General features: G+C 38.6%; 1 protein-coding gene across 4 annotated transcripts in view; it reads right to left on the bottom strand.

Moving 5' to 3' along the window:
* ZFAND1 (zinc finger AN1-type containing 1) overlaps positions 1–11,808 on the bottom strand; it is a 29,084-nt gene extending 17,276 nt beyond the window's left edge. For 3 of the 4 annotated variants that reach the window (XR_013824434.1, XM_079901138.1, XM_079901139.1), the window contains exons 1-6: positions 10,946–11,808; positions 8,031–8,073; positions 7,043–7,082; positions 4,498–4,622; positions 4,319–4,410; positions 3,423–3,544 (exon numbers count right to left, since the gene is read on the bottom strand). Coding sequence is in view for 3 of the 4 variants with exons in the window: in XM_079901138.1 (XP_079757264.1) it covers positions 3,423–3,544; positions 4,319–4,410; positions 4,498–4,622; positions 7,043–7,082; positions 8,031–8,073; positions 10,946–11,000 (477 nt within the window). In the remaining variant the exon portion in view is untranslated. Of the gene's footprint in view, positions 1–3,422; positions 3,545–4,318; positions 4,411–4,497; positions 4,623–5,627; positions 5,724–7,042; positions 7,083–8,030; positions 8,074–10,945 lie in introns of all 4 variants that reach the window. The other variant, XM_079901140.1, reaches the window with a different exon arrangement.
* Between the last annotated feature and the right edge of the window lie 9,411 nt (positions 11,809–21,219).

Raw genomic sequence — 21,219 nt, 5'->3', positions numbered from 1 at the left:
ACACCACATTAACAAATTAAGGAATAAAAACCGTATGATCATCTCAATAGATGCAGAAAAAGCTTTAGACAAAATTCAACACCCATTTATGATAAAAACCCTGCAGAAAATGGGCATAGAGGGAAACTACCTCAACATAATAAAGGCCATATATGACAAACCCACAGCAAACATCATACTCAATGGTGAAAAACTGAAAGCATTCCCACTAGGATCAGGAACAAGACAAAGATGTCCACTCTCTCTACTCTTATTCAACATAGTTTTGGAAGTCCTAGCCACAGCAATCAGAGAAGAAAAAGAAATAAAAGGAATACAAATTGGAAAAGAAGAAGTAAAACTGTCACTATTTGCCGATGACATGATACTATACAAAGAAAATCCTAAAGATGCTACCAGAAAACTACTAGAACTAATCAATGAATTTGGAAAGGTTGCAGGATACAAAATTAATGCACAGAAATCTCTGGCATTCTTATACACCAACAATAAAAAATCAGACAGAGAAAGTAAGGAAACACTGCTATTTACCATTGCGCAAAAAGAATAAAATACTTAGGAATAAACCTGCCTAAGGAGACGAAAGACCTGTACTCAGAAAACTATAAAACACTGATGAAGGAAATCAAAGATGACATAAACAGATGGAGAAATATACCAAGTTCTTGGATTGGAAGAATCACTATTGTGAAAATGACTATAGTATCCAAAGCAATCTACAGATTCAATGCAACCCCTATCAAACTACCAATGGTATTCTTCACAGAATTAGAACAAAAAATCTTACAATTCGTATAGAAACACAAAAGACCCTGAAGAGCCAAAGCAATCCTGAAAAAGAGAAACGGAGTTGGAGGAATCAGGCTCCCTGACTTCAAACTATACCACAAAGTTACAGTAATCAACACAGTATGGTACTGGCACAAAAACAGGAATTTACATGAATAGTACAGGATAGAATGCCCAGAGATAAACCCACGCACATATGGGCACCTAATTTATGACAAAGGAGGCAAGAACATACAATGGAGAAAAGACAGCCTCTCAGTAAGTGGTGCTGGGAAAAATGGACAGCTACATGTAAAAGAATGAAATTAGAACACTCCCTAACACTCTACACAAAAATAAACTCCAACTGGATTAAAGACTTAAATGTAAGGCCAGACACTATAAAACTTTAGAGGAAAACATAGGAAAAACACTGACATAAACCACAGCAAGATCTTTTTTGACTCATCTCCTAGAGTAAAAGAAATAAAAACAAAAATAAACAAATGGGACTTAATTAAACTTAAAAGCTAAAAGCTTTTGCACAGCAAAGGAAACCAACAAGAAGACAAAAGGCAACCCTCAGAATGGGAGAACATATTTGCAAATGAATCAACAGACAAAGGATTAATCTCCAAAATATACAAACAGCTCATGGAGCTCAATATCAAAAAAACAAACAATCCAGTTAAAAAATGGGTGGAAGACCTAAATAGACATTTCACCAAGGAAGACATACAGATGGCCAAGAGGCATGTAGAAAGATGCTCAACATCACTAATTATTAGAGAAATGCAAATTAAAACTACAATGAGATATCACCTCACACTGGTCAGAATGGCCATTATCAAAAAAGCTAGAAACAATAAACGCTGGAAAGAGTGTGGTGAAAAGGGAACCCTCCTACACTGCTGGTGAGAATGTAAACTGATACAACCACTATGGAAAACAGTATGCAGGTTCCTTAAAAAACTAAAAACAGAACTACCATATGACCCAGCAATCCCACTACTAGGCATATACCCTGTGAAAACCATAATTCAAAAAGAGACATGCACCACAATGTTCATTGAAGCACTATTTACAATAGCCAGGACATGGAACCAACCTAAATGTTCATCGATAGATGAATGGATAAAGAAGATGTGGCACATATATACAATGGAATATTACTCAGCCATAAAAAGAAGCAAAATTGAGTTATGTGTAGTGAAGTGGATGGACCCAGAGTCTGTCATACAGAGCGAAGTAAGTCAGAAAGAGATAAATAAATACCGTATGCTAACACATATATATGGGCTCTAAAAAAAAAAATGGTACTGATGAACCTAGTTGCAGGGCAGGAATAAAGAGGCAGACATAGAGTATGGACTGAATGACACGGGGTGGGACAGCAAAGCTGGGGTGAAGTGAGAGTAGCATCGACATATATACACTACCAAATGTAAAATAGTTGGCTGGTGGGAAGCAGCAGCATAGCACAGGGAGATTGGCTCCGTGCTTTGCAATGACCTAGAGGGGTGGGATAGGGAGGATCGGAAGGAGGCTCAACAGGGAGGGGATATGGGGACATGTGTATGCATATAGCTGATTCGCTTTGTTGTGTAACAGAAACTAACTCGGTATTGTGAAGCGCTTATACTCCAATAAATATCTATTAAAAAAAAAAAAAAGGTTGAAAATATCTAGTAAAGCTGAAGATGAGCAAACCCCATGATCCAGCTTTTCTATTTCTAGGTATGTTCCCTAGAGGAGCATTTTTCAATTTGATGGTCTCAATCCTTCAGGGGTTACAAAATCAACAATCTTTAAAGTAGAATAAAAAATATCAGAAAATACACATACACATAAGGTATACACATCAGTTACTTACTGAAACTGTGTTAAGGTATGTATGTATGTACATATGTACTGAACTGTTATAGAAAATGTAATTGGCAATATGGAGTTTTAAAGAAGCTGCCCTAGAGAAATGTTCCTACAAGTACACATGGATGTTCACTTTTTTTTTTTTTTTTTTTTTTGCGGTACGTGGGCCTCTCACTGTTGTGGCCTCTCCCGTTGCGGAGCAAGGCTCCGGACACGCAGGCTCAGTGGCCATGGCTCACGGGCCCAGCCGCTACACTGCATGTGGGATCCTCCCGGACTGGGGCACGAACCCGTGTCCCCTGCATCGGCAGGCGGACTCTTAACCACTGCGCCACCAGGGAAGCCCCAAATACGGTTCAGTTAGTTTTTTTTTTTTTTTTTTTTTTGCGGGATGTTCACTTTTGAACAGTTTATAATAGCAAACAACTTGGACAAGAAATCTGAATTGTGTTCACTAAAAGAATGGATAAATGGATATTCACACTACAGAAAAATGTGAGCTATCAAAATGAATGAACAAGACTCAATGTATCAGCATGGATAAAGTTTTAAAAAAATGATACCAAGGGTAAAAGAAAAAAGTTGAAGAAGGATACATATGGTTTACTGCTGTTTCTATAAAGTGAAAAAAACTCATAAAAACTATGTATTATTTATGCAGACTGATGCCATGTAATAGTAGAAATGATACATATAAGGTTCTCATACTTAATGAGAGGGAAGAGTAAAAAGGGAGCTCTAGCTATGTTTAGAACATTTTGTTTTCTAAAATCTCTAAGACCAACCTGTGGCAATGATTTATCTCCATTAGCATGCATCTTTAATTTCATCAATGCTACCTTTGCAGCTGTTTCACTATTTTTTGCACCTTTCCGTCGTTTACTTGCTGTCTCTCCTCTCTTGGAATCTAAGAAATAAGTGTAAGCATATAAGCAAATAAGAACTTTTACATTTTCCAGAGTTTTATTTTTATTAACTATGGCCTGAAATGTACATGAATTACATATAATAGAGATATATAGAGACCACATTCATTTTATAGGTATGATCAATGGAAAAATACCACTGAGTTGACCTAAGTGATTTCCACATCAAAAACAAGTTATGTGCCTCTTTCCAGCTTAAATCTATTTAATCCGGAGCAATCACTAACACTTCTACAGAGAATTTTAAGATTTGGTTACAGAAGATTTTAATTTGATTAATTTAATTTAATTTAAAGTAACACCCTTAATATAAAATGAAAATTCAGCTGAACTAACATGGTAGCAGACAGACTGGTCTAAATCACAGATACATTCTTTCCTCATATGTCAGAATATCAGCAGCATTCATAGGACAGCTGACTGGGCTTAAACTTTAGTCTTTAAAGAATGTAAACCACTACTTCAGCCTCATGAATACAATTTTTAGCCAAGATGGTTAACCAGCTGATATAAATGGTCCAGCAAAAGAGAACATCTGGTAGGATATTTCCATAGAATTTCCAAATTTTCATTGGAAAGCCTTGTGAGAAATACTATCACAAGAATGTCATCAAAATCTATAGCAAGTTATAACCATCAGGGTTGCTAACAACACCTTCCATAACTGGCAAGCGGACACGAGAAGCAGGGCTCTGGAACTCATATAGAGTATAGAGCAGTAGGGAAACAACAAAACAAGCTTTCTAGATACTTGCCAATAATGTCTTTAACAAGTTTCTGAGTGGCAGCCATACGAGACTTAGGGATTTCCAGTTCTTCACATTCATGATCTGACTGATGACGATGTCTATGAGCAACAGAAGAGTGACACTAGTTCATGTATTTGCATATGACTTAAACAGATATACAGAGTTTGAATGGTCTCAGTGATCACCTCAGGCAAAAATTCTTCTCACAATAAGGACACATAACTGGCACAAGCTCTCTTTCAGCACAGTCCTTGAATGAGCATGGGTAAGATGTATGTGTATCTGACTTCAGTCTCTCAATTACAGTAACCTGAAAATGTAAAATGGGGGACATGATATTATATTTCACATTTAAAGCAAATCAACAAATCTATTCTGGATATCCATATCATTTTTGCTTAAACTTATAAGAGAAACTCACACATTCTCACATAGATTATAAAAATTGTTCATGTAAGAAATGATTACTGTGCTGACTGCTCTACATTTCCAAAGTTTTCCTACTGTGGTGTACTTATCTTCTAAGTCAAGTTAAAATGACTACTCAGTTACTCTCCATAATTTTAGTCTTCTACTTTGTAACATACCACACAAAGATGCCTCCATAATAATATGCTTAGGTAATCAGCTCATCACTCCTCAAATGGCAAGTCATATCTACTTTCTATACTGGTTTTAGAGGCTTAAATACATGTAAAAGAACACTTAAAATTATATGTTTTTCCATGATACAGAGGGTTAAAGACAGTTTTCACAATGATATACTATTCTTTTTTTAAAAAAATAAATTTATTTATTTATTTTTGCCTGTGTTGGGTCTTCATTTCTGTGCACGGGCTTCCTCTAGCTGCGGCAAGCGGGGGCTACTCTTTGTTGCGGTGCACAGGTTTCTCATTGCAGTGGCTTCTCTTGTTGCGGAGCATGGGGTCTAGGCATGTGGGCTTCAGTAGTTGTGGCATGCAGGCTCAATAGTTGTGGCTCGTGGGCTCTAGAGCACAGGTCCAGTAGTTGTGGTACACGTGCTTAGCTGCTCCACAGCATGTGGGAATCTTCCTGGACCAGGGCTCGAACCCATGTCCCCTGCATTGGCAGGTGGATTCTTAACCACTGTGCCACCAGGGAAGTCCCACACGATATACTTTATTTTGTGTTTAATACTGTATTACTAGCAAATATTACATCAGAGGAAAAAGAGCTTTTATGAGATAAAAAGAAGTCCAGATCACTCAGGCTATTTTGAATATTAAGTAACTAGGTTTCTAGAACTGAATGAACTCAGTAGACCCTTGCACAACTCAGGGGCTGAGGTACAAACCCTCCACGCAGTTGAAAATCCAAGTATAACTTTACAGTCAGCTCTCCGTATCTGCAGTTCTGCACCTGCAGATCCAATGCATTGTATAGTACATACCTAGTGAAAAAAATCCACGTATAAGGGGACCCACACAGTTCAAACCTATGTTGTTCAAGGGTCAACTGTAATTGCTTGAAATCTATAAGGGCATTCCTCTATATAAATGATAGTTACATCCTGTTGGAATTAACTTCTTAACTATTTTTTCCAATTTATTCCAATGGTCTAAAGGTAGAAGATTTTTATTTCACCTTTAAATTAATAAGATCTAATTGAGAGACATTCTATGAGACATTCATAGAAATCAAATCATATAAGAAAAAGGAAAACACAGGGAAGATTTACAAGCTGTATAACAAACATGAATATGTTTACTATATGACTCTATATGAGTATTTCCTTCCAAGTAATCCTGAATAATACCAATATGTTACTTAATTTTTATTTCCTCAAATAAATCACCAAAACTTCAAAGGGCCAGATTTTGACTGAAGCTCATTTAACCTTAATTTTCTATAATCAAGAGACTCAGTAAAGTGTTTGGTAAATGGTGGGCAGGAATAAATATCAACTGCAAAATGTGAGGTAAATGCTTCTTTCCAAATAGAGTAAATTCAGTTTAACTTCCTGCTGACCTCTGATCCAAGGGAGGTGGAACAACTTCTCTGATTACAAATTTGAGAAAATTACATTAGGCTCAGCTTTCTCTTTTTTTCCTTGGAAGCCTAACCTGGTGCAGCATTGCTGTGACTGGTGGGCAAATCCACCTAATTCTGGATTTCCTTTGCAGACTCTACACTAAGCTATATCATTTTTGGCTCTACACTAAGCTATATCATTCAACTTATTCTTTATCAGTAATAAAGATGATATTTCGGCTTCTATTTAACAGCCCTTTTTAATCTCTTGATTTGGTCCAAATTAGGGTAGGGAGATTTTGCTGGACTACAGGTTTGCTCCTAGTGACATAAGGCTGATGGAGTCAGAACAATGTATTACCACAGAGTCCTAACACCAGGCACCAGTGAAAATGAATGAAACAGTGAAGCAAACTGGAAGGATTATATGATGAGGATTATATATGTTAATTCCATTATGTATTTATAAATATAGAGCCTAAAGCTATAAGCAGGCTATGTAAACAGAAATGAAGTACAAAGGAATAAGAATTATAAGAACAAAAATTTATAAATACCAAGTAGACTATTTTATGTTAAAACATACTGAGAAAAATAATATAAATAAAGTAAGACCCTCTTACATAATCAGTTTAGTCTGCCAAATTTTAATCTGTGGTACACTGGGATTAAATTGAATCAAATTCTGAATGAAAGTACATAAACACAAACATGTTTTACCGGGAGATATTAACATACCTCAGGACAGCTATGTGACTCCCTGCTCCTGTGTTCAAGGCTTAAATAACAACAAAAAAAAAGTGTTTATTTAAATGTAATCAAATAATGTACTTAAAGATAACTGCAGTAATTTGAGATATTTTAATGGTTAGTATCCTTAAGATTAACTACACTCACACTACATTAACAACTCTGCCTATAAGAATAAACTGATAAATAAAAGAGCATCTATAGTCTCAAAAGTTTTAAAACCCAACTACTATTCAACTTCAATATGAGTACAAAAATTCACCACTCTTAATTACCTTTACTTTGAGTGCTTTAAGGTGTGTGAAAATGCAGACCCTTTTGATTCTTTTATTTCTCAAAAATAATCAGTAATAAAATGTCAAAGGAGTGTTCTAGTTCTGAATGACTTAAAATATGCATTATTTTTATTTACTTCTAATAAATCTTTCTGAATCATCTTCTGAAAAGAATTTATTCTTTCAGTGCTCTATGTAATAAATTAAATACCTGATACTTGAAAGTTTAATTGAAAAGAAAATGCATTTTCCAAAATTCTTGTTTGTTCCCAGGTTTTACTTTACATGTGATGTGTGTGCAAAGGACGTATAGTACTCAATTTAAGAAATATAAAGGTTGGGCTCTTTTCATTTTATTAATTAAAATAAAGACTAATAATCATCACTGGATTTTTTTTTACCATATCCTTTATATTGTGGATATGTTCTCTCCTTGTGATTAAAAGACATATATGTGACTTTTACATAAAAATCACACGTATCACCCCATTTCTGGAAAGTTTAAAGACTAGCCACATATATGTACAAGTAATCAGAGTCTATGACTAGTCTATTTTTTTTCCCCAAGTGATTACTATAATGAATATCAGATATCAGTGGCTAAAGTAAAAACTATTTTAAATCATTCTACTTTTTAGAAATAAATCTCATATTATAAACACTAAAATTACTCCCAAATAAAGCATAAAAACTTAACTTACCAAAATATTCCTGAACAACCATCACATACAAATGGAAGAAAATCTAAAATTGAGGGGAAATGTTATATGTTCTGGTCAGTAGCTGATTTTGATTTAGTTTTCTTAAGTAAAAAGAATCTTAAAGTACTGAACTATGGCTATAGGAGAACTTTCCTTTTTGAACAATATCCTAGTGCAGCAAGCAGTGGTTAAACAAAAGCCATCACAACCTCAAGCACTTTGAAAGTAACTGGATTATCAGAAGATAAATGTTACTTGCTGTAGCATGCTAAACCAGAAAGAAAAAAAGTCCTGTGAGTTTTCTGTTTGTTTCCCAGATTTACTAGGTGGTGTTTCTGAGGACTGTATAATGCAAAAATCCTGCATTTGAAGTGACAATCCTAGGTTTCAATTTTGATTCCACTGCTTACTAATCTAGCAATGCTAGGCAAGTTACTTAACAGTAGAGTTTTGGATTATATACATACATATTGTGTATATATATATTTGATATATAGTATACAGTGTATGTATGTGTATGTATACAAAACCAAAGCTCTATTATTAGGTAATATGCATAAAAATAGACATAGATATAAGTATATTGTGTTTGTGTGCATATGTATATATGTGTGTATGTATCTATGCTATATGCCACACCTACTACAGAGGGTAATTGTAAAAACCAAATGAGATACATGTAAAAGATAAGAATAGTAAGGCAATACCTGTAATTAACAAGAATAATTATAGCAATTAACTTGTTCTGAATACACTCAACTCAGAAAAATCCTGTGGTGACTAGGTAGAGATGTGTTCAAAGAAATTCCAGAAATTCAATGGATGGATTGATTGATACCGCAAACTTTAGTCCTGAATTGTTTCTTTCCTTGCTGTTGAGGAAAAACTAAGTTAGGACTAAGTAACAACTAAGTTAGGAAATGAATTTTTGGAAAGCACATGAAAGTATCCATTCTTAGATGTGACAATTGACCATAAATCACTGAATACAATCATTTCTTCTCTAAATTGTTTTCAGTGTACCTCATATTAAATTACAGTATACAGCCAAGTGAGGCTGGCTATATCTAATCACACCACTTTCACAAAATGAAAACAAAAAGCACTGCACTTTAGAGAAAGTTACTATTGTCCCAAAATATCTCACCCTACAGAGTATCTTAACCCAAAAGAAAAAGAAGAGGTCCTATTATAACCCAAAGGGACCGCTGGATGTTTCTGCTTGTGGGACAAGAGGGCCCAAATATAGTTCTTCCTTCACCTGAAAAGCGAACTTAATGCATTGTCACTGTTGTCCTGAAAGCATGATACTGTAAGTATCTGTTTCATACCAAGAAAGTAGGTATACATTTGTCAAAAAGAGAAGGAAACTGAAGTATATGATACTTTACAAAACTTTTATGTCTCTTTCAAATCGGAAAAATGTACATGCTCACTATTTTGAGACTTTGATGACCAACTAAATATTAGACGCAAACCAAGAAAATCCAGGGGTAAGAGTTAAGATCAAGATAATTTCCTAACACTTGACACCATCCTTCTATTCATCCAGAAGCTAAATGAAATTTAGGATACTCACTTAACGTATTCTAACTCTTAACTGCTCTCCACTAGTCCAAAAGAGCTAGACCCTGCCTCAGTTCAGGTATTTACACTTTAAGAGACACCTGAAGTTGGAAAGGAAGATGAACTATGTCACAAATGGTAGATATTATGGACTTGCTAGAGATAATCAGGTATACCAGAATTATATAACTTACAGTCAAAACCCAACTGGCTAAGCTTCCCTATGAAAGATCTGCAAGGAAACATTGGTTCTTGCCTGCTGAATGGCTGAAGATGACAGCCCGTGGTGAAAGATACAAATCAGAGTGCTGAAAGTAACAATAACCTAGCAGGGATTGTGTCCTTTTGCCCACCACACACAACATGTATCATTTATCAACTGTAGCACTCCCACTAATTCTGGGCTAAACCCCAGAGTCCTTCTCAACAGTGATCGGGTGGCTACCTGCTGCCAGTGACTGTAGCTGCAATGGGAGATAAAACCTATTTTGCCACCCAATGTAGTATGAGCCAGATGTGGTAGCATCCATTTGGAGCGAAAGCCAGGTACCAAAGACTGAGCATTCTGTGTGGCTCTAGTGCTTCAGGACATACCTGCTACAGATGTTTCTAAGGCCTGTACCCCACTACCACTGGCTATTAGATTGGGCTATGTGTATCACAAGGTCTCTCAGTTCAGCGGAGAGAGAACATCACCTTACTAATGCTCTAAAAAAGCAGCTAACTATCCTGAAAGCTTTTCTGTGCAAAGGGCTATATTTTATACCCTTATGTGGTCCCAGCACCAAAGGAGGTGCTCAGTAAATGTTTACTGAATCAGTGATAATCAGAATCAAAGAGTGACAGAGCTGAGAGAGCGTAATGATCATCCGAAGGAAATGCTAAGGGCTCGTCTCCTGAGCAGCCCGCGAAAATGAGGTTAAAAACTGATCTCACCCAACTCCTTGCTCTGACAGATAAGCAAACAAAAAGTTTGGGAGAGAAGTGGCTTGCCCGAGGTCGCAGTGGCAGGTTCAGAGGGGAACTCTCCCGATTCCCAGACCGAAGCGTCCTCCCTACCCGTGCTCATCAGAAAGGAGTGGGCGCGAAGCGACTACTTGGCAAGGCGCACTTGAAAATCAAAGTTCACACTGCAAGGTATGTTTTTGGGAATCGCATGGCTCCCTTCCAAGGAGACCATAAGCCTCTTCCAAAGGCTCAAGGGCAACAAAAAACATGGGCATCGAGGGCATCAACACATGTCACGGCAGACCCCCCCCCCCAAGGGACACGCCCGCCCTGCCTCCTCAGACTCCGCCTCGCCCCACGGCCTTCCCTCCCGCGACCAGAGGTAGGGGCTCCAGAATCACCTCGCTGCCGGCACTGTTCCACCTGGCAGTGCCGCCCAATGTCCAACTCCGCCATCTCCCAGCGCCGCGAGAGGCGGGCACAGCCGCGGCAGGGCGGGACAAGGTCGCTCGCGCGGTGCCTGCTGGGAATGGGGTGGGCCCAGGGGCGGAGTCCGCAGGTGGGGGCGGGGCTCGTACTGAATGCGATCGGGCTGATCCTAGTGCCCTGAGTTCTGAATGTTTGCTATCTGGGTCGCCTAGTGAGGCGGCAGGAGGAAAAGGTGGTTTCTCTGTTCGGTTTTCCCTCGGGCGGAAGTCCTGTCGCCCAGTCCTTAGGAAAATATCCAACTGCCTTTATGGAAGATTGCGTGCGTGCGTTCCCTCCTCCGTGCTGCAATCGGAGTCCCGGACGGCCTCGCAAGGGTTTGTTTTTTTTTTTTTTTTTTGAATTAACATAACTCCATAACTCTAGGAAGCACAGTTTGGCACAAGTATTTGCAGGAATCAAGTGAAATAGACCGACCCTGGTTCAATTCCTCACTCGTCCTACACCAGTGTTACTTGATTATATAAATGCTCCTTGCAAAGGAGTCAGGGTTTTTAAAAAGTAGACGTTTCTTTTTCTGCCCTGCCCTTACTTTCTACAATCTAGTAGGAAAAAAAAGTCTCTAGCTCTTGAAGTCCTGAGTGTGCACTGAGCCGCATAGGGTCCCTCAGTTGAGAGCACAGACTGATTTAACACACGTCCTGAAGAAAGCTTGTGGTGATTCCATTGGGATGTAGGGAGGTAGGGAGCTTCATGTGCTTGACAAGCCACTCCAAAGATACTGAGAAAGGAGAGACTCTTCTAGGTGGGGTGCAAATGGATGCCATTCCACTTAGGTGACACTAGACACGACTCAGAGTGGATGAGTGACAATCAAAGCTGTACTGAGAGGAATTGTAAAAATATCCAGTGCCTCCTATATAAATTTAAATATTTCCCAATCAATATTCATTGAGGAAGAGGGAAGGGTGGGGTTGGGAAATAGGTATCCTTACTTCAAGATTTGCTCTTGAATAAATCTATTTAAAATTTTCATCTCAGACTTTGCTTGGGTCTCTGGAGAAAATTTAGATTTTAGAACTGGAAGTAACAGAAGAAATCTAGCTATCCCAGCCTTTTTTTTTTTTTGAAGATGAGAAGACAGGTTCATAGAAGTTAAATAATTTGCCCAAATTAGTGGAAGAGCCAGGACTAAAATCCAAGTATCAAAGACTTCTGGTGTTCTTGAATTTAAGAATCAGTGGCTTATCTAGATTTTGTATGTTTCTTTTAGATGATTGGATCAACCAATGGCAGGTTTTCTAGAATTTTACTGTTAAAATGTTCTAGATAGGTGGCAAATATTTATTTATGAGTCCAATCTTAATGGAAATGTTTTTTCAGTTCACTAGCTTGGGAGTATAGGAAGCATTAAATGATTCAGATAGCCAAGATCACAGTTGCTAACTCTTCCATCTCTGTTTAGTCTCCTTTGCTGATTTCTCCTCTAGGTGCTACTTAAACATGCCTGTTTCCCTGTAATTTTGTGCTTGGTCCATTTATCAATTTGCATCCTCATTCAAATGAAATTCCCATGGTTCCAGTGATCCCATAACCATATTCTCTGCCCTGAGAACTTGCTCCCAAACTGGAGGTTTCTAGTTCCATATTTCTAATTCTAAACTGGAATGCTTTCTTACCATACCATCCCCTCTCTAACAAGGGAAGTCTGCCACATTAGAAATCTTGGATTCATTTTCCACCTCTCCTTTCTTACTTCTCTCATGGAAGTAGCCATTAAACGCTCTCAATTATGTCTCAGAAATGTCTCTCAAACCTGTACTCTTCAATTTCTTGAGTAATTTCCTCCCAAAAAACTAACTTCCTTGCCCTAAGATCTTCCATTGGGTCTCCATTATTCACAAGATTTTTTAGCTTAGTTGGGACAAACTTAACTGGTAAAGCTCGTCACAGTTTCCAGCCTCAGCAATAACTGCTTCCCCTTGTCTCCCTACTTCCCAATCATTTCCATAAAATACCTCTGGCTTTTTCAGATGTTCATACTTTGGCACATGCCTTTCCTTTTCCTTTGAATGTTTTCTATACCAGAGTTTTCCAAACTTTCTTGAGAATAACAATCAGGTAAAGTGCTTGTTAATAAATACAGCTACTTACATCTTCCCTGGGTCTGATTTAGAGGGTCTGGGATGGATCCTGGGAAGCTATGTTTTTAACAAGTGCCCTCACATTCATTCTTGTCATTGGATCAGTTTAGCAAACAGGTTTCACTCTTATTCCACCTTCAGAGTGGAATTCTGTTAACCTTTCACCTGGGGAAGCCTTCAGAATGCACAGACCAAATTCAGTCCTCCAGGACATCAGCCACGTGCTAAAGTAGCACCTGCTACATACTTTTCTTACTAGCACTAACCAGGCAAGATTATAATTTACCTGACCAAAAAAAATCTTCAGTGGCTTCTATTAGCTACAAAATAAATTCTGCACTCAAGTCAGTTTAGCAAGTCTTTTGAGCATGTATTATATATCAGATATTATTCTAGGTTTGATACAGAATCGACTGAGACCCAACCTCAAGGAGCTCACATGGTCTAGGAAGGAATGACTCTGCTTGGCATTTAAAGTCTTTCAAATCTTGACTCAACCCAACTTTCTCTCACTCTTTATCTTTCAAAGGCCTCTTCATAATGGGTGCTCCTCGGAGCCTCCATCACTTCACAACTGCTGTTCTTTCTATTTGGCATGCTCTTCCCTTTCCCATTCGATCTGGTTAAGTTCTGCTTTATTTTTTTAGCTGTCGACTCAAGTATCTTTTCCTCAGGAAATTCTTCTTTGTTCTTCCTGACTAGGACAAATCCTGCTATTATGACATTCACTTTGTATCTCCTTCAAGGCATTTGTCCCAGACTCGATTTTCTACTTGTTTGTATGATTATTTGATTAATGTTTCTCTCTCCCTCTAAACTGTAAGCTCTATGAGAACAGGGACCTGGGTTGTGGTTATATAGATATTCACTGTATAACTCTTTGTTAATCTGTCTCTATATGTTTATGTACCTTTCTGTAAATTTGTTATAACCCTGAATATCAATTTATCTTGCATACCATATTCGAAATCAAATCTTGAATATTCTAAATTCAAACTTAACAATAACAGCTAAAATTTCTTGATTATTTTATTATGTACCAAGCACTTAAACGAATCATTTAATCTTCACAACACTTTAAGATATATGCCATTATTATCCCCATTTCATTGAATGGCTTATAAAAAAATTACTCACCTCCTGCCTCCCTGTCTGATGCTTTCCTCCTTCTTCAAGGCCAGCAATGTGTCCTCCTCAAATATCTCTCTTTTCCTGTCCTTCTCCACTTCTCCCTTCTCTTACTCTGACCCTTATGCCCTTCCTCTGTTAAGGACACTTGTGATTACATTGGACCCTCCTGGATATTTCAGGATACTCTCCCCATCTCAAGATCCTTAACTACTAACACTTGCAAAGTCCCTTTGGCCATACAAGGTGACATAGTTACAGGTTTCAGGGTTTAGGATGTGGACAACTTTGAGGGGGGAATTATTCTACCTACCCCAATATACATTCTTATATTTCCTAGAATTGTTCAGTGCTTGACACATAGTAAGGCCTCAAAAAATATCGGTCCACTGAATCAATGAATGAACAAGTCTACATTGACATTCAGCTGCACCAGAAGCTTTATAATCTTAATCAGTATTAATAAAAATAGAATCTTCAGAACAAGGAACATGGATGTGGTAGCTTGTTTCACTCTGCTTGACTGGTCAAAAACACCTGGGATACTGTGCTTGGTCTGAGTACCGCACTTCAAGTGTGAAAGAGGCAATCTTGGGCACATTTAAAGGAAGGCAACAGAATTGTGAAGAACAAAAAACAGTGTTATGTGAAACTCAGAGCCTTTATAATGTTTAGGGCTTAATCAGTAGAGTTGAGGAAGGGTGTGAACAAAGAAAAACCCATCATCAAAGCTACTGTCCCCACTATTATTATAACAGCCAATGTGTGCATCTGTGTGTGTATGTTTGTGCATTACATGTCTGCGTTTTGGAAAGTATCATCTTTTTTTAGCAACGGTTTGTCTCAGAAGGAGTTTTCACAGGCAATTATTCTTTAGAAAAATAATTTTAGTTGTCCTGATAAACATACATAAAAGTATTTTGAAATGATGTCTTCAATTGTGTTTTGGGACAAATTGGGTATTCACATATAATTAATTAACTATAAAAGATTTTTGGATGTGCAATAACAGCTACTATTAGCACGGCTCCTTGAAATCCTCACCAATGAAAAGGAATCAAATATTTTAAAATATGCATTCATTTCTAGAGAGTACATTTTTAATATGAGAAAGTGATTTCTTCCTTCTAAAGTGCTGGGTGCAACATCTGTCCAAAGTTTTTTCCTTTGCCCTGGTAAGACAGCCAGAGATTTTTTGAGAACCTTTGCAAACTGGTTTCAGACTTAAAACTTAGAAGTATAGGTGTCTCTTCTGTATCAGAATCATGACAAAGATGACTAGATCTAGGAAATGCATTTCCAAATATTTTCGTATTTTATACCATCACTTGAATATTTTATCACTTATGTTGTATTTCTTCATTCATTCATTTATTCAACAAATATTGATAGAGTGCCTACGATGTGCTAGGGTCTGTTCTAGGAACTGGGAATATAATGGTGAGTAAAATAAATAAAAATCTCATTTCTCATGGGGAGCATTCTAGTGGGGAGGGGCAAGAGACATAGACAGAATAACAAGACCAAGATAGCACATGATAGATGGTGGTAAATGCTATGAAGAAAAATAAAGTTGGGAAAGGGAATAAGGGTTCTGTAGGAGTAGATGGGTGAGGGGAGAGGGTTGCAATTTTAAACAGAGTGGGGTGAGAAAGTGATACTTAAATAAAGTCCTAAAAAAGGTGAAGGAGTGAACAAAATGGATGTCTGGTTTCTGGGCAGAGCAGCCAGTGCAAAGGCTCTTCAGTGAGAGTGAGCCTGTTGCATTCTAGCTGGAGAGGGAAGACCAGTGTGGCTGGAGCAGACTGGACTGGGGGGAATGGTAGTGAAACAGAGCAGGACGCTACGGTCCTTGCTCCCCATGTCCTCTGCCTGCCTTTTGTCTGTGGAAAAAACGTTAGCCAAAGAATAAGTTTAATCAGAGAAGTGAGAAAATACGGAAACAAAGGAAAACAGCCGAAGGAGACCAAATAATAATAGTTTAGTCATTAAGCAAATTCAAGGACTTTTAGTTCCTCCTCAGGGCTATACATAATATTCTGAGCCCTATCCTTTGAGCTATCTTACAAATATTGAAACCCTCATCAGGTGGAGAAGTTAACTACATGATGACCAGACTGTGTCCATGACATCAGCTGCCACAATTCCGAGAACTGCCTTCAAGAAATGGAAACAAACCAACCCTGGAACTGAAGATTAACTGTACTTAAAACAAGATGACGCTGGTCAGACCCCTGATGACCAATTTCAAAATGACTGTCAGAGCTGACTGTGCTGTTTCTGCATGTAGCCCCCTCCCTTCACCTATAAAAGCTCTTACCCCCTGATTGTCAGTGGGGGGAAGTCAGCCTTTGGACAGGAGTCCGCCCTCTGCCCGGTTGCCGGCATCCAAAATAAAGCAGACCAACCTTGCCTCTTTATTGGCTTTTGAGGGGAGAGTAGCCAGACCCCATTTTCAGTTACGGTAGGATGTGTGGACATGGAGGCACTGGTGAAGTGAAGGTGTGGTTGGCAGCACTTCATGTCAGAGCTTGATGTTTGTGAAGATCTTGTCTTTTTATTGGAGTGAGGTGGGAAGTCAATGGAAAGTTCTGAGCCAGGCTCACTCTGGCTGCTGTGTAGGGAGACAGCAGCAAGGTCAAGGTGATCATAGGGAGGTCAGTCAGAAGTCTACTGCAGTATTTAACTGAGAGATTAAGAGTGGCTCAGAGCAGCGTGTTAGCAGGGTTGGTGGTGGCGAGTGGCCATGTTTTTGTACGTGGGGCTTGCTGATGGATTGGATGTGGGGTGAGAGAAGAGAGGTGTCAGGGATGACTGCAAGGTTTGGGGCTTGGGTGAAAGGAAGGCTACAGTTATCACCTGAGAGGGAAAGGAGCTGGATTGGAGATAATTTATATGTTCCTCCATTAGGTACAAAATCTTACCTGAGTGCACTCGGGTATAATGAAGTTCTGGAGGTAAATGAAGACGTTAAGAATCAACTTTGGGAAGGCTATGCAGTAAGGATGGTGTTGAGGTAAACGGGTTACATCTCCTTTTATATACATTAAGTGACTGGTGTAGAAAACACTTTACAGCCAAATCTGTTAACCCTTAAATTCTTTAATTTCTTTCTAATCAGGGATGGACAGAGATATGAGAAAACATGGATAAAGAGCTATGCAGGCAAAACTCAGTCACGGGTACCAGAGACCTTCATTATGAATTAGGGCAACAAAACTTTTATTTTTGCAAAATTATTGTTTTCCATAATGGCTACTTTTGTAGTCATTATTGTGATTGAGTGTTATATACAATGAATATTTGGTTCTAAGAAACAAACAAAAAACCTGCTGATGGAAAGAATGTGTACATGCTTGTTGAGCTGTTTAATAAATAACTATTTGATGATGATTCTGCAGTATGTTTAAAGGGTAATTCTTCTTTTTTGGACAGTTCATCTGGCATTCTAAAAATGGATGTAATTTCAAGGGGTAACCAAAATGTGTCAATTAGCCTGACATCTAGGTCTTTTTAACAGATCTTTAAATTTCCAATTTCCTTTGCCATTTTAACCATGGTAAATCATCCTGAACAAGATCATTCTTTTGACCAACAACCTCCTTATTAACTGAGATCAATTGAGGTTAGAAAATGAAAAATACACTAGATGCTGAGAACTTTTTATGAAACCACATTTGTAAGATGAGTATTGAATGAAGATTAATGTGTTATTTTCAGCTTCTATATCATTGATTTAAACATTTATTCTCTATATCCCACTGCTGGATTAAACACTAATATATATTTGGATGGTGTGCTTGTTTGCAAGTATTATCTTTTCCCTATTGAGATTATATATTAATGGAAGGGAATTATTTTTAATTCAAAGGTAGCTTGCTTTGCACACCACATGTGTTTTTGAAAGTGCTACACATCAAATTGAGTAGAACAGATTTTCCATTGAATTATAAATTAATGATTAACTCCTTTGTTCTAATTTCCTATTGATTATCATTTGCTCTACAAGATCCTTAGCACGTCGTGTGGCCCCTATGTGATCTGGACTCAGACTACTTTTAAAGACAACCTCACAGCACTCTGCTCTTCTGTCTCCAGATACCCTGATCTTCTTTCAAACCCTAATACTTCAGACTTGAGATTTTTGCACACACTGTATAAAATATTCATTCTCTAACACTACCTGCTTTATTTTTTCCATATAGTACATTACTTTCTTAATTATTTGTCTGTCATTCCCTAACTAGAAAGTAGCCTCCAAAAAATGCATGGATTTTAGTTTCTCTTTCCTCACTGCTGAATCTCTAGTATCTAGAACTGTGCTGGGTATATAGTATGCATTCAGAAAAAAATCGTAATGAATGAATAAATGAATGAATGAATGATTACTTACCCTGGAATACCAATTTCCCTTCTCTATACCTAGGTACCCTCTATTCATCATTCCAGCTTAAATGTCACTTTTTCAAGCCACCATTTTTGACCCCTAGGGCAAGATCAGCTTTCTCTACGACGTGTTCTTACATGTCTCTGTATGTCTAAGTTCTCAATAGCACTTATTAGAACTTTAACTTATAAAGTCCATTATTTGTGAGATAATTTGCTTAGCTCCCGTCTTCTCTTCTAAACTGTAAAATGTCCTTATCTTGTTTTTAATCACCTCCCCAACATCTAGCAAAATGCCTGGAACAGAGACATGCTCCATAAATAGCTGTTGGATGAAAACATGGACAGATGGATGGTCAAGCAACTCCTCATTATAAATTTCAGTCCCTTTGTTCCACTTGTTCAATGTTCTCTCAACAAAAAAATAGTGGTTAGTGAACCAGAGGGAATGTTTTTCTATACCGGACAGGTTCTTATTTAAACATACTCCTCCATGAATTCAGTAATGCTTGTAGGATCCCTTAAAGCTGATGCCTCATACCAGCCTCTTTACCTCCCATGTTATTTAATGAAATAAATACTTTATGAGTTTCTCCTCTGGACCTAACTACACAGGAGGGAAAGGTCATGTAAACAGTAGAAAGACCAGAAGCTTTAAAACAGAAAGATCTCTTACACTTTGACTGCCTGTGTGAGCTTGGCTAAGTTACCAGTTGAGCCATGGGTTCTTCATCTGTCAAAGAGAAACAGCAATACCTATCTTGTGTGGTTGATATAGGGATTATTAATAATGCATGTAGTGTGCTTGCCATATAATAGGTGCTCAAAATATGGCATCTGTTACTACTATCACGATAAGGTAAGCTCCTAGAGGGCAGAATACACTTGCATTCCCAGAACCTTATGTATAGAATACTCTTAGTAAAGGTTGGTTAAACTGACCAGCAGAATATGTGCTACTTCTCCACTCTCAACGGGTTTTAAATCTAAGCATGAAAATAAGTTCCAAAACAGATTCATGAAATATTTAGATAATAACAAAATACAATCCTTATTATAGTGTACTATATACAAGATTAGAGCAACATAGGTGTTACAGGCCATAAGTGCTTTGGATGGCCAGGCAGGAAATGGTAAGAGGTGGCTGGCTATAGTTATTGGGAAATGATAAGTTCCCATGTCTGTGTGTGTAAGATATAGACCAGTAAGCCTCCTATAAAAATATTCAATTTCTTTGTCATTAGCTCTACCAATGTTGGATAAAATGATAGAAAGCATCAACCTGATGCTTCTGAGTAAATATGATGGCAGACAAAATTGGGTTATTGATCTTGAGTAGCAAGCTGTATCTGTCATAGTAATGGATGCTTTTTCCCCCTTTAACAATCAGTGGTTAGTTAGCTAATGATCACAAATAGGTTCTGATGACGGTGAGTAACGCTGCTCAAATAGGGCTGTATTATGTGGAGTACATACTAGCCTTGGAAAACTAGAGCATAGACTCAATCCCATATTCCCCTTCTTCGCAGCATGCTCTGTACAGGTTTTCAGTTGAATTGCATCATCCATAATCATTATTTATTGTGGTCCCTTTATCTTAACCAAACTCTTTGGTTACAGCTCTACGAGATGGGACTGAGATAGTGAGAATGAACAAAACAATGCTGCTTTTTCCTAAGACGTTGTCTCCTTTTTGTTACTTAGGTGTCTCTGTAAATGTATTTGACATAGATCCAAACACAGGCGCCCCATTAAAGGCTTTGGTACACTAGCAATCATACTGAAAGCTTCAGATGCCTAGTTACAGAACTGAATGCAGCCATCAACACACTCAGAAGTCCTCACATTAGGGAAAGAGATGACCACCGTCTTTCGTCACCTCAAGCCATGTAAGGATGATCTAGAATCCACCCATGCCAACTGGCAACCAGGCACACATCAACCTGCCCAGATTCTACACCTGCGGCAACCAGCCCAGTCAGACCAGCCGTCCTGAGAATGCGCTACTTGCCCACACACCTGCATCACAGTGGCAGACAAATGTCCTGCAAGCCGCTGCCCTCCACACTCCTACACACACCATGCACACCTAGATGAACGCGCCTGAATATTCTTATTCACAAGGACAGAGACCTGACACTGTGCTCACACGATCACAAACAAAAACACATGTGGAATTATGCGTCTTGTTCATCCAGGGCAGCAAAGCGCACTTACTATACACAGGCTTTCATGCCCCGCCCAAGACCCTTGGAAGAGTGATTTGCTTTTCTCTGAGCCATGCACAAACTAGTCCTTCACCCCCGGGTGCGTGCCCAGCGTAGATAAAAGAGCAACTCGGCTGCAGTCCCGTCGCTCTTTTCAACTCTTTTCTCCGCCTGAACTCCCCGGGGGCCGGGTGGCGCCGGTCGGCCACGTCCGACTCCGGTGCCCTCCCCGCCCCTGCCGCGCGACGGGGCGGGGCCCAGCCGGCGGCCAGGAAATGCCCAGGAGAGGGTGTCACCTGGGCAAGCCCGACGACGTGTTGATTCCCAGGATCGCCGGCTTCCCGGGTCTGGGCCTCCGAGACCCGAGCCCGATAGCGCTCACCT

This window comes from Stenella coeruleoalba, assembly GCF_951394435.1.
Source record: "Stenella coeruleoalba genome assembly, chromosome: 17".
NCBI lineage: Eukaryota > Metazoa > Chordata > Mammalia > Artiodactyla > Delphinidae > Stenella > Stenella coeruleoalba.
The sequence above is the reverse complement of the archived record's forward strand: the minus strand, read 5'-3'. Positions and strand labels throughout refer to the sequence as shown.